Source organism: Haematobia irritans, chromosome 1 (genome assembly GCF_050003625.1).
Source record: "Haematobia irritans isolate KBUSLIRL chromosome 1, ASM5000362v1, whole genome shotgun sequence".
Lineage (NCBI taxonomy): Eukaryota > Metazoa > Arthropoda > Insecta > Diptera > Muscidae > Haematobia > Haematobia irritans.
In genome coordinates, this window is record NC_134397.1 from 13,685,669 (window position 1) to 13,699,732 (window position 14,064).

General features: G+C 28.5%; 1 protein-coding gene across 1 annotated transcript in view; it reads right to left on the reverse strand.

The window, feature by feature from the left end:
* The window catches only part of side-VI (sidestep VI transmembrane protein), a 663,002-nt gene that overhangs the window by 79,316 nt on the left and 569,622 nt on the right, over positions 1 to 14,064 (reverse strand). The window contains exon 13 of the mRNA XM_075289298.1: positions 5,921 to 6,129. Coding sequence (XP_075145413.1) covers positions 5,921 to 6,129 — 209 coding nt within the window. The remainder of the gene's footprint in view (positions 1 to 5,920; positions 6,130 to 14,064) is intronic.

Sequence of the window (14,064 nt, forward strand, 5' to 3'; positions counted from 1 at the left end):
AATTAAATGAAAAAAAAAAAATAAAATAAAAATCTAAATTATAAATAAAATATGTTATAAATATATAAAATTGCATCTATTTAAAAGTTAATTCAATTAAAAGAAATCTATTTATTATGATTTCTTTTAATATAAAATAATTAAAATTGACTTGGTTTTATTAAAATATGAAATTTTAAACTTTACTAATTTTTTTTTTGTAAAACTTAGTTTTAAAATTCCGTATACAAATATGTTTCCATGTTATGGTTTGCTGCATATGTCCATAGATTTCAACTTTCTGTGAGTATTACATATGCAAAAAAAAATTCTGCTATAGTAGATGGTCGGTATATTTGGCCATAGCATAGCCAGTCCGATTGTCATGATTCTAAGCAGCTAATATTGAAAGTTTCCAACGATTTCCTCTCATACATGGACATGTTGCACAACCAAAAATTTCACTGCAATGCGGGGTAAATTTACATTTGCCAGATATAACTGAAACATAAGCACCGAGGGGTGGTATGGCAATTTGGCACTTGTCTTACGTTACACAGAAAAATATTGCAAGTTGTCACTCCTAAAAATTATTTAAAAACAAATGTTGCATGATTATAACAGACGGACAGGTAAGCTGTCAATACAGAATTATTGATTTTCAGTTTAATAATTCGATTCCGTAAATTTCGATTTCTTCCAAATTCCAAGATATTTTGATGGTATAATGATGTAGGAAATCCTAACAAGACATAAATTTTAAGAGAATTTTAATTTATTTGAACCTCTTCGTTTTGTCGCTTTTTAATAGTTCTCAGAAGTATAGCTCTATAATGGACAAAATGTTGCATGATTATGAGAGAACGGATATATATGATGCCATCTCCGGATTATTTAAGAATTTCCTATTCATTTTCAAGTCAATAATTCTATTTCTTCACTATTTATTAAAATAAATATGATGAAATTTCCAAAGAGTGAATACATTAGCTTGAATGTGATCAAGAGATTGAATATGAAAATTTCTCTCTCTCTTTCATCTATATCTCATTATGCAGACCTCGTTTAATACACTCCACTAAGCAAATATGTGCATGTAAGCCTTTATGTCGCTTTTGCGGCTTCACCTGCAGTGTTCATGTTGCATGCATGTGTGTGTGTGTGTATTCTTGTGGGCTCATGTTTCAATAGTTTTCTTTGCTAGGTCAACTGGAAAGGACATAATAGGCCACCCAGGTAAATGGCGACAATGTGCTACCGTGGTTTCATGCTTTTTTTTGTTTTGTGTGCCAACAACAGGATGTTGTTCAAATTCTATAGATGTGTCGGTTGACGGGACGGGTGTGTGTGTGTTGCTGTGTGTTTGTATCGCATTTATGCCAACCGAGTTGGAGTGCAAAAATTGAAAAACAAAAATAACCTCCATACAAAATGGAGTAATTTCTATTTGCAATTACTGAAATTGCAAAGTAGAACATTTTATGAACTTCATTTTAATGGAATGTTTTAGCCGGCGATGAACTTTCTGCAAAAATCCAGTAAACGTTAACGTTTTATGATCACATAGTGGGGATATTACTTTTACATTTTAAAATGGTGAATTGAAGTGTATTAGGGTAATACTAAAAATAAATGTAAAGGCTCTCTGGAGAGTTTGACGATTTTTTACTGAAAAAATAGTAAATGACGTTTTCCGATATTTGCCCCCAAAAATGCGAAAGAAATGTTTTATATTGAATTTTAAAAAAATTTTTGTTAAAATTTTATTTCTACAGAAAAAGTTGTCAAAATTTTATTTCTGTAGTAAATTTTGACAAACTTTTATTATTTTATAGGAAATTTTGACAAAATTTTATTTCTATAGAAAATTTCGACAAAATTTTATTTCTATAGAAAATTTTGGCAAAATGTAATTTCTATAGAAAATCTTTCAAAATTTTATTTCTACAGAAAATTTTAAAAATTTTAATTCTGCAGAAAAATTTTGCAAAATTTTATTTATGTTGAAAATTTTTGCAAAATTTTAAGTTAAAAAAGTTGTCAAAATTTCATTTCTATAGAACATTTTGTCATAATTTTATTTCTTTAGATAACTTTGTCAAAATTTTATTTCTTTAGATAATTTTGTCACAATTTTATTTCTATAGAAAATTTTATCAAAATTTTATTTCTTTAGATAATTTTGTCAAAATTTTATTTCTGCAGAAAACTTTTGAAAAATTTGATTTCTTTACATAATTTTGTCAAAATTTTATTCCTTTAGATAATTTTGTCAAAATTTTATTTCTTTAGATAATTTTGTCAAAATTTTATTTCTGTAGAAAATTTTTGCAAAATTTGATTTCTTTCGATAATTTTGTCAACATTTTATTTTTTTAGATTATTTTGTCAAAATTTTATTTCTATAGATAATTTTGTCACAATTTTATTTCTATAGAAAATTTTGTCAAAATTTTATTTCTTTAGATAATTTTGTCAAAATTTAATTTCCGTAGAAAATGTTTGCAAAATTTGATTTCTATAGAAATTTTTGCCAAATGATTTCTATAGAAAATTTTGTCAAAATGTTATTTCAACAGAAAATTTTTCACAATTTTGTGTCTATAGAACATTCTTAAAAAATTCATTCTGTCAAAACTTTATCTCTACAGAAAATATTTGTAAAATTTCATTTCTATAGAAAAAAATTCATTTCTAAGATAATTTTTGCAAAATTTTATTTCTATAGAAAATTTTGTCAAAATGTTATTTCTAAAGAAAATTTTTCAAAATTTTGTTTCTATAGAAAATTTTTGCACAATTTTATTTTTGTAGAAAATTTTTGCAAAATTTTATTTCTATAGAAACTTTTGTCAAAATTTTTTTTCCTTTAGATAATTTTGTCACAATTTTATTTCCATAAAAAATTTTTGCAAAATTTGATTTCTATAGAAAGAAAGTTTTGTCAAAATTTTATTTTTATAGAAATTTTAGTCAAAATTTTATTTCTGTAGAACTTTTAGTCAAAATTTTATTTCTATAGACAATTTTGTGAAAATTGTAATTCTATAGAAAATTTTGTCAAAATATTATTTCTATAGAAATGTCAAAATTGTATCTCTATAGAAAATTCTTCTTCCTAATTAGGTTAGGTTAGGTGGCAGCCCGATGTATCAGGCTCACTTAGACTATTCAGTCCATTGTGATGCCACATTGGTGAACTTTTATCACTGAGTGCTGCCCGATTCCATGTTAAGCTCAATGACAAGGGACCTCCTTTTTATAGCCGAGTCCGAACGGCGTTCCACATTGCAGTGAAACCACTTAGAGAAGCTTTGAAATCCTCAGAAATGTCACCAGCATTACTGAGGTGGGATAATCCACCGCTGAAAAACTTGTTGGTGTTCGGTCGAAGCAGGAATCGAACCCACGACCTTGTGTTTGCAATGCGGGCATGCTAACCATTGCACCACGGTGGCTCCCTAGTTGGAGAGTCAATAAATAAGAATTTTATGGTCAAATTTTGGAAGATCGGGCAACACGTCGTTGAGTCGATCTAAGCATGTCCGTCCGTCCGTCTGTTGAAGTCACGCTAACATCCGAACGAAACAAGCTATGGACTTGAAACTTGGCATAAGTAGTTGCTATTGATGTAGGTCTGATGGTATTGCAAATGGGCTATTTTGGACCACTTTTACATATAGCCTCCATATAAACCGATTCCTCGATTTGGCTTGCGGAGCTTGTAACAGAAGCAAATTTCATCTCATCTAGCTGAATTTGGTACATGGTGGTCTCTAACAACCCTGCAAAAATTGGTCTACATTGGCCCATAATTACATATAGCCCCCATATAAACCGATCCCCCGATTTGGCTTGCGGAGCCTCTAAGAGAAGAAAATTTCATACGATCCGGCTGAAATACATGGTACATAGTGTTAGTATATGGTCTCTAATGATCATGCAAAAATTGGTCCACATCGGTCCATAATTATATATAGCCCCCATATAATCCTATCGCCAGATTTGACCCCCTAGCCTCTTGGAAGACCAAAATTCATCTGACCCAGTTGAAATTTAGTACGTGGTGGTAGTATATGGCCTCAAACACCCATGTAAAATTTTGTCGAAATCGTTCCATAATTATATATAGCCCCCATATAAACCGATTCCCAGATTTGACCTCCGGAACCCCTTGGAAGAGCAAAATTCAACCGATTCGGTTGAAATTTGGTACGTGATGTTAGTATATGGTATCTAACAACCATGCAGGAATTGGTCCATATCAGTCCATGATTATGTATAGCGCCCATATAAACCGATCCCCAGATTTGACCTCCGATGTCTTTTGCAGAATCAAAATTCATTCGATCTGGTTGAAATTTGGTATATGATATTTAATTATATGATATTTAACAACCATGCCAAAAGTGGTCCATATAGGTCCATAATCATATATAGCCCCCATATATACCGATCCCGAGATGTGGTTTTGGAGCCCCTTGGAGGAGCAAATTTCATCCGAGTCAGTGGAAATTTGGTACATTGTGTAGTATATGGCCGTTAACAATCATGCCTAACTAGGTCCATATCGGTCTATAGTTATATATAGCCCTCAGATAAATCGATCCCCAATCACATAAAAATTGGTCCATATTAAGTTCATAATTGTATATAGCCCTCATTTAGTTGACCCCCATATTTCTATTCTGGCGCAATCTATGGTGCAGGGTACATAAGATTCGGCTTGGTCGAACTAAAGGCCGTATATACTTGTTTATGTTATTTTTATACAAAACTTTATGCCTTATGCTTTTGTTGATGAAATGCATAGTTAAGTGTGTTAATTTTATGTTCTTTGTATGAAATAAACACTTTTGTTTTTAACCAATAAATTAGTTTGATCTGTATGCTATTCCCATTGCAGACTTTTCTGACTATTTTTATTTTAAAACTGAAGTTACGATTATGACGATTTCTTCGGAAAAAGTGAAGATTTTTCTTGAAATTTTATTGGCAGCCCTGTTTTGAGTAACATATTTTTCGTGTTTAGCATTTACTCTTTGATTCGTGCTCTTTAGTTCTGTGATGTGATCATCTCTCTTGGGAATAAAGAGAATAATGAAAATATATTTTTTGAGGGCAATATGAAACAAATTTATTTGATTTGTCTATACTCCATCTATTTCTATTTGTTGGCATATTCATTTATTTTCATACATCCCCAATATACGGTTGATACCACCTTTACTACTCTAGGCGTTAGTTTTAATTGCTTTCTGTATTTGACTTTGTTGTTTTTTTTTTTTTTGTTTTTGGTCTGCTAATATTCCACAACTTTGATTGCCAGAAGCGAAAGTTTTTTCTGTCATTTTTTTGTGTTGGAGGAAATGTTTTAAAGCAAAAAAAAAACAAAAACAAAAAGGAAAAGGAAAAACAACTAAAACTGTAATCAATTACTGGCAAAGCTTTAATCTTTAGGATAGGGAATATTGATATTTGCATAGAATTTTTTTTTCAACTACCTAGTAATTTTCCAAAGGCAATTTTTCTCTATAACAAAATGATTTATGAATGATTAAAATATAGGGTTTTTGTTTGACATATTTAATATTTCTAAGTAAAATAAGGAGACTGATACTAAGACCTTCAATCTGCTATTTTCTTTCATATAATTTTGATGACAATTCAATAGATAATTATGGCATATGGATTTTATAGAAGTCATTTCTTTGACCATTGGTCATTTATCATTTTTCTTTTTCTTACTCTTTTCCATTTGTAATTACTATAATCACTTGAAGTTGAAGCAAATAGTAGCCATGTCTTTGACACTTTGATTTACTCAAGTAAATGGCTAGGCGTCTTCCGCCACTCTCTCTCTTTCGTATTCTCTCTATTGTGTATACAAAATCCTTTTTAGACCTCCCCCCCCCACCAAAAGTCCTTTGCTTTGACTTACCTTTACCGGTGTGTATGTCAAAGTGGATCCTTGTGCTGAGTGTGCTCGAAATCCACTTTGTGGCATGTCAAAGGTTTCGGCTGTATTGTTAAATGACCACTTGAAATTTTCTGGCGGTGGAAATGCATCAACCTCACACAATATTTCTGCGGCCTCATTGCGGGCAACACCATAGATTTTCTTTTGGTCTGCCCGGCAAATGGGTTTGTCTGAAATGATGAGAAGAAGGTGTAAACAAATGAATAGGCATTAAAGGTAAATATCGTTGATTGAGTGTAAGTGGGGAAAAAGTTAATGGATTTCGACTGGTTTGCTATGAAATCAAAACGCAAAAGTTTAGTAGTAGGAGTGGTGGTTAAAAGCTTCATTAGAATCAATGTTGCAATAAAAATTAAATGTTGTTTTCATAAATAAATAAATAAAAAAAAAATAAAATTAAAATTAAAAAAAAAACTAATTAAAAAATTTAATTCAGCAAAATTTATAGTGGACTCACTGACCACAACTGCTATAATTTAGCAATTAAAATCTTAATCTTTACAATTAAGTTATTTTATCATTCTCTTAAATTAGAAAAAAAAATAAAAATTTTATAATAAATGGTGATTATTATAATATAGTAAAAAATATTACCGCCAACTCCTTAAATAATAATAATAGCAAAAAATTCTATATTTTATATATGCAACTGAGTATTGCAAATTTCTTTTGCTCTTATCCCCTTGGCTATTTATTGATATTTCTGTTCTCTTCTTGTGTGCGAAGGCTCTCTTGTTTAGCATATTCTCTTGGACATGAAGGAAATAAAGAGAATAATATATGCAATTTTTGTCACTGGGTATTTCGATTTCATAATGAAAATTCTTTCTATCTTCAACTGATTCTTAAGATAAATGTTGATTTAATCAAAACGCAACAAAAATTAATATTTCAAATTAATTTAGTAAAATTTAAAGTGAAAATTCAATAATGCTATAATTTGGCAAATTAACACCATAATCTTCACAATCAAGTTTGTTAATCACTCTCTTAAATCAGTCCGAGCGAACCAAAATCGGTACAAAAAAATATTCATTTTTAACTTTGGTCCAATAGTCGGAGAAAATGGAATTTGGTTGATTTTCGTTCATTTTCGTCAAAGCGGTTTTTTTTAACTTTCTACAGAAATAAAATTTTGGCTAAATTTTCTAAAAAAAAAAAATATTGACAAAATTTTCTATAGAAATAAAATTTTATAAAAATTTTCTATAGAAATAAAATTTTGTAATAATTTTCTATAGAAATCAAATTTTCACAAAATATTCTATAAAAATAAAACTTTTAACAAAATTTTCTATAGAAATAACATTTTGACAAAATTTTCTATAGAAATAAAAATTGGCAAAATTTTCTATAGAAATGAAATTTTGACAAATTTTATTTGGAAATAAATTATTGACACAAATGTCTACAGAAATAAAATTTTGGCAAAATTTTCTATAGAAATAAAATTTTGACAAAATGTTCTATGGAATTAAAATTGTGATAAAATTTTCTATGGAAATAAAATTTTGACAAAATTTTCTATATAAATGACATTTTGACAAAATTTTCTATAGAAATAAAATTTTGACAAAATTTTCTATAGAAATGAAATTTTGGCTAAATTTTCTATAGAAATAAAATTTTGTCAAAATTTACGATAGAAATAAAATTTTGTCAAAATTTTTCATAGAAATAAAATTTTGACAAAACTTTCAAAAGAAGTAAAATGTTGACTAAATTTTCTATAGAAATAAAAATTTTACAGAATTTTCTATAGAAATAAAATTTTGACAAAATTTTCTATAGAAATAAAATGTTGACAAAATTTTCTATAGAAATAAAATTTTGACAAAATTTTCTATAGAAATAAAATTTTCATAAAATTTTCTATGTAAATAAAATTTTAACAAAATTTTCTATAGAAGTGAAATTATGAAAAATTTTATTTGGAAATAAATTATTGACAAAATTTTCTATAAAAATAAAATTTTGACAAAATTTTCTATAGAATTAAAATTCTGACAAAATTTTCTATAGAAATAAAATTTTGACAAAATTTTCTATAGAAATAAAATTTTGACAAAATTTTCTATAGAAATAAAATTTTGACAAAATTTTCTATAAAAACAAAATTTTGATAAAATTTTCTATGGAAAAAAAATTGACAACATTTTCTATACAAATGCAATTTTGAAAAATTTTAGTTGGAAATAAATTATTGACACAAATGTCTATCGAAATAAAATTTTGGCTAAATTTTCTATAGAATCAAAAATTTTGACAAAATTTTCTATAGAAATGACATTTTGACAAGATTTTCTATAGAAATAAAATTTTGACAAAATTTTCTATAGAAATAAAATTTTGACAAAATTTTCTATAAAAATAACATTTTGACAAAATTTTCTATAGAAATAAAATTTTGACAAAATTTTTTATAGAATCAAAAATTTTGACAAAATTTTCTATAGAAATAAAACTTTTAACAAAATTTTCTATATAAATAAAATGTTGACAAAATTTTACATAGAAATAAATGTTGACAAGCTTTTTGATAGAAATAAAATTTTGACAAAATTTTCTATAGAAATAAAATTTTGTAAAAATTTTCTATACAAATAAAATTTTGGCAAAATATTCTATAAAAATAAAACTTTTAAGAAAATTTTCTATAGAAATAACATTTAGACAAAATTTTCTATAGAAATAAAATTTTGACAAAATTTTCTATAGAAATGAAATTTTGGCAAATTTTAGTTGGAAATAAATTATTGACAAAATTGTCTATAGAAATAAATTTTGGCTAAATTTTCTATAGGAATAAAATTTTGACTAAATTTTCTATAGATATAAAATTGTGATAAAATTTTCTATGGAAATAAAATTTTGACAAAATTTTCTATAGAAATGAAATTTTGACAAATTTTATTTGGAAATAAATTATTGACAAAATTGTCTATAGAAATAAAATTTTGACAAAATTTTCTATAGAAATAAAATTTTGACAAAAATTTCTATAGAAATAAAATTTTGACAAAATGTTCTATAGAAAAAAAATTTGACAAAATTTTCTATAGAAAAAAAGTTAAAGAAATTGTCTATAGAAAAAAAGTTGAAAAATGTTTCTATAGAAATAAAACTTTTAACAAAATTTTCTGTAGAAATAAAATTTTGACAAAATTTTCTATAGAAATAAAATTTTGACAAAATTTTCTATAGAAATTAAATTTTGACAAAATTTTCTATAACAAAAATTTTTGATAAAATTGTCTATAGAAATAACAGTTTGACAAAATTTCCTACGGAAATAAAATTTAGACAAAATTTTCTACAGAAATAAAATTTTGACAAAATTTTCTATAGAAATAAAATTTTAACAAAATTTTCTATAAAAATAAAATTTCGGCAATATTTTCTATGGAAATAAAATGTTAACAAAATTTTCTATAGAAATAAAATTTTGAAAAATTTTATTTGGAAATAAATTATTGACAAAATTTTCTATAAAAATAAAATTTTGGCTAAATTTTCTATAGAAAAAAAATTTTGACAAAATTTTCTATAGAAATAAAATTCTGACTAAATTTTCTATAGAAATAAAATTTTGACAAAATTTTCCATAAAAAATGACAAAATTTTCTATAGAAAAAAAGTTGAAAAATTTTTCTATAGAAACAAAACTTTTAACAAAATTTTTCTATAGAAATACAATTTTGACAAAATTTTCTACGGAAATAAAATTTTGACAAAATTTTCTACCGAAGTAAAATGTTGTCGATATTTTCTACCGAACTAAAATGTTGTCAATATTTTCTACCGAAATAAAATTTTGTCAAAATTTTCATCAGAAATAAAATTTTGACTAAATTTTCATCAGAAATAAAATTTTGACAAAATTTTCTGTAGAAATTAAATTTTGACAAAACTTTCTGAAAAAATAAATTTTTCCAAAACAATATTTTTGTTGGTAGTTTTTGGTAAGATCTTCTCCAAATATTGGTAAATTATTTTTGTCTCAAGTTTCGACCGTTACTGTAAAGGTTTGCATTATTTTAGTAAGTGATCGATAACTTATTATTTAGAAAGTGTTCGTGTGGAAGTGTAATATAGAATCACATGGTTTTTCGACTAAAACATCGAGATTTTCTTTCCGTTTGTTGTGGCAAATTTGTGAAAGACTATTAACAAATAAGTTTGTTGAAGACTTTCTCTAAATATTAAAATATTTTATCAAATCTATTGTACCATAAATCTGATATGGGCTCAAAAATGTGTACACAAAAGCTACTAAATCATTTGCGTGGGTACTATGGTACTGACCAGGGTTGGCCTGTCACAAACTGTGACTTTTGCGACATACATTTGCGACGGTTAATACGTATGTTGCAAAAGTCGTAAACCTACTGTAGAAAACCTAATTTTGAATAGAAGAAATCCTGAACATTTTTTAATTTAGCATGACAGCATTCGCTGTGAGTTTCTGCAGAAATTTGTGAAAGTTTTTCCACCGTCAAGCCTATTTTCTTACGTGGTATCGAAATTCCCGTTGGTGAGTGTGCAAAATACCTTGGGGTTATATTGGACAGGAGACTGAACTTAAAGCTAAGAAAGGACGAGAAAATCCACGGTTTCCCTGTACTCGTGCAAAAGGAAATAGGGAAAATGTGGGGACTAAAACCTTCTCTTCGCACATACCATCGTCTTGGATATCATCGAATTTGCTGCCTAGCTGACGCGACTGAAGTATTTTGAGTTTGCGACTTTTGTTACTTTTCCTACATTTACGACACGTATGTGACGTTTACGACGTTTACAACTTTGCGACAGTCGCAAACCTAAAAAAGTTTGATACCGACCATCTCTGGTACTGACTGACGGGTGAAAAATATTGAAAAATATACATTAGTTCTGCATTTTCCCTACCTGGACTCTATACTATAAATTCTATTCTAAAAGAATATACAAAATTCTTTACGCATGGAATTTTATACAAAATCATTCTACGAAAATAGTTATGATTTCATATCATGACATGATATTCTCTTAACATGGATCTATTTCAAACTTTCACTCCCTCTCTAAACCAGAAAGTTATATTCTAAAAATTGGATAACCTTATAAATATATAAAAACACCCTTCAAATATAAATTGTTCGTATTACAATTAATTATTATTCGAAACTTATGGACAAAGAAAATTAAAGAAAATGATCATTGAATTTTGAAGGATTTTTTTTTGAATTTTTTCTACGAAAATCCTTTTATTTCCATATCATTGAGGTTAAAAAGATGTTTTCTTAAGATTGATCTCTCACCCTTTCTCTTTCTTTCTATCTTCCTCTCTATGAGATTTTTATAATTTCTGTAGTTGAGCACACATTGAGTATTTTCTTTTTTGTTTACTCTCTTAGTGTATATTTATGTGAATGTTTTGTTTGCGAGTGTCAATAAATGTGCAATGGTCGTAAAGTTTTCGATTTAGTTTTATATTGTCGTGGTGTGAATAACTTTTAAATTTATTTCCTTTTTTTTCAAAAGAGATTGTATTTCCTAAGTCTATCACACTCTTGCCTTCTATTCATGGGATTCAAGAGCTTTCTTATCCTCTTGTGGAGAGGGCAAAGTCTCCACTTCCGTTTTCCGGTCATCAAATATATTATTCTTAGTTTTTCATTCTTGTTTTTTTTTTTCACAGACATTTTCTAGGGGTTTGATTGTAGGATTGTGTTCGTTCTTCCCAGACTTTTTGTAATCCTCTTGTAGTTCAATCTAAAATATATATGGTGTCAAAGCTTGTTTTGTCGCCTTTTCTTTTCTTTACATATTTTTTTTCTTCATTCTTCATTGTGAATGGCCCAGAATTTTATTTGTGGAATTATTTCATTATTTAAAGAATTTAAATTAGGATAAAACGATACGGAAGTATGCTATTGTATTCTTATGAAATACGGATGAGTTTGATGAGGAATTGGGTTAATGTTGATGATGATGATGACGGGGACGATGATATCCTGCAGTAGTAGCAACAATGGCATCAATAAAAATTACAATAATAAAAAGGTATTTCTGAGGGATTTATGTTTATAGAGATTTTCATAAGAGGATTTAATTGACAGGAACAATCAATGGCATGTTGTTTTTTTTGTTGTTGTTAATGAAAGGCAATAGAAAAAGGATTATAGACAACTTAGTACCAGATATTATAACACTTGCGGAAAATTCAATTCAATGTGTTAATATGAAGGAGTTTATATGGCATAAGTAGATTTTAAACTTTAAGCTAATTTTATTTTTCTTTGCATAAGAGTATCAAATTACGTTTTTTTCTTAATTATTATTTTTTTTAATTATTACCGATTTTCTACCGCAGAGCCTATTTCTTTATCTTTTATACACTCCACCATAGAATGGGGGTATATTAACTTTGTCATTCCGTTTGTAACACATCGAAATATTGCTCTAAGACCCCATAAAGTATATATATATATATTCTGGGTCGTGGTGAAACTCTGAGTCGATCTGAGCATATCCGTCGGTCCGTCCGTCCGTCTGTTGAAATCACGCTACCTTCCGAACGAAACAAGCTATCGACTTCAAACTTGGCACAAGTACTTGTTATTGATGTAGGTCGGATGGTATTGCAAATGGGCCATATCGCTCCACTTTTACGTATAGCCCCCATATAAAGGGACCCTCAGATTTGGCTTGTGGAGCCTCTAACAGAAGCATATTTCATCCGATCCGGCTGAAATTTGGTATATGGTGTTGGTATATGGTCTCTAACAACCATGCAAAAATTGGTCCACATCGATCCATAATTATATAAAGCCCCCATATAAACCGATCCCCCGATTTGGCTTGCCCATCCTCTAAGAGAAGCAAATTTCATACAATTCGGCTGAAATTTGGTTCACGGTGTAAGTATATGGTCTCTAACAACCATGCAAAAATTGGTCCACATCGGTCCATAATTATATATAGCCGCCATATAAACCGATCCCCCGATTTGGCTTGCGGAGCCTCTATGAGAACCAAATTTCATCCAATCAGTCTGAAATGTGGTATATGGTGTCAGCATATGATCTTTAACAACCATGCAAAAATTGGTCCACATCGATCCATATTTATATATAGCCCCCATATAAACCGATCCCCAGATTTGCATTGCGGAGCCTCTAAGTGAAGCAAATTTCATTCGATCCGGCTGAGCTTTGGTACATGGTGTTAGTATATGGTCTGTAACAACCATGCAAAAATTGGTCAACATCGGTCCATAATTATATATAGCCGCCATATAAACCAATCCCCAGATTTGACCTCCGGAACCCCGTGGAAGAGCAAAATTCAACCGATTCGGTTGAAATTTGGTACGTGGTGTTAATATATGGTCTCTAACAATCATGCAGGAATTGGTCGAAATCGGTCCATAATTATATGTAGCCCCCATATAAACCGATCCCCAGATTGATCTCCGGAGCCCCTTGGACGAGCAAAATTCACCCGATCCTCTAGTATATGGTCGCTAACAACCATGCCAAAATTGGTCCATATCGGTCTATAGTTATATATAGCCGATCCCCAAAAATAATCTACCAAAATTTTGTTTCTATAGAAAATTTTGTCAAAATTTTATTAATATAGAACATTTTGTCAAAATTTTATTAATATAGAACATTTTGTCAAAATTTTATTGCTATAGAAAATTTTGTCAAAATTTTATATCTATAGATAATTTTGTCAAAATTTTATTTCTATACAAAATTTTGTCAAAATTTTATTTCTATAGAAAATTTTGTCAAACTGAATTATATACGTATTTAATCTTCCTTTTTTGTTTAATATATACCCCGTATGGACTAACTTACAATTGAAAAGACGGTGTTAAGAAGTTTTAAGATACCTTGCCATCGGCAAGTGTTACCGCAACCCAAGTAATTCGATTGTGGATGACAGTCTTTAGTAAAAGTTTCTATGCAATCCATGGTGGAGGGTACATAAGATTCGGCCAGGCCGAACTTACGACTGTTTATACTTGTTTTTTTTTTTAATTTTTAAATGATTACCGATTTTCTACCGTAGAGCCTATTTCTTTATATTTTTCATAAAAACCTGACAAAAAT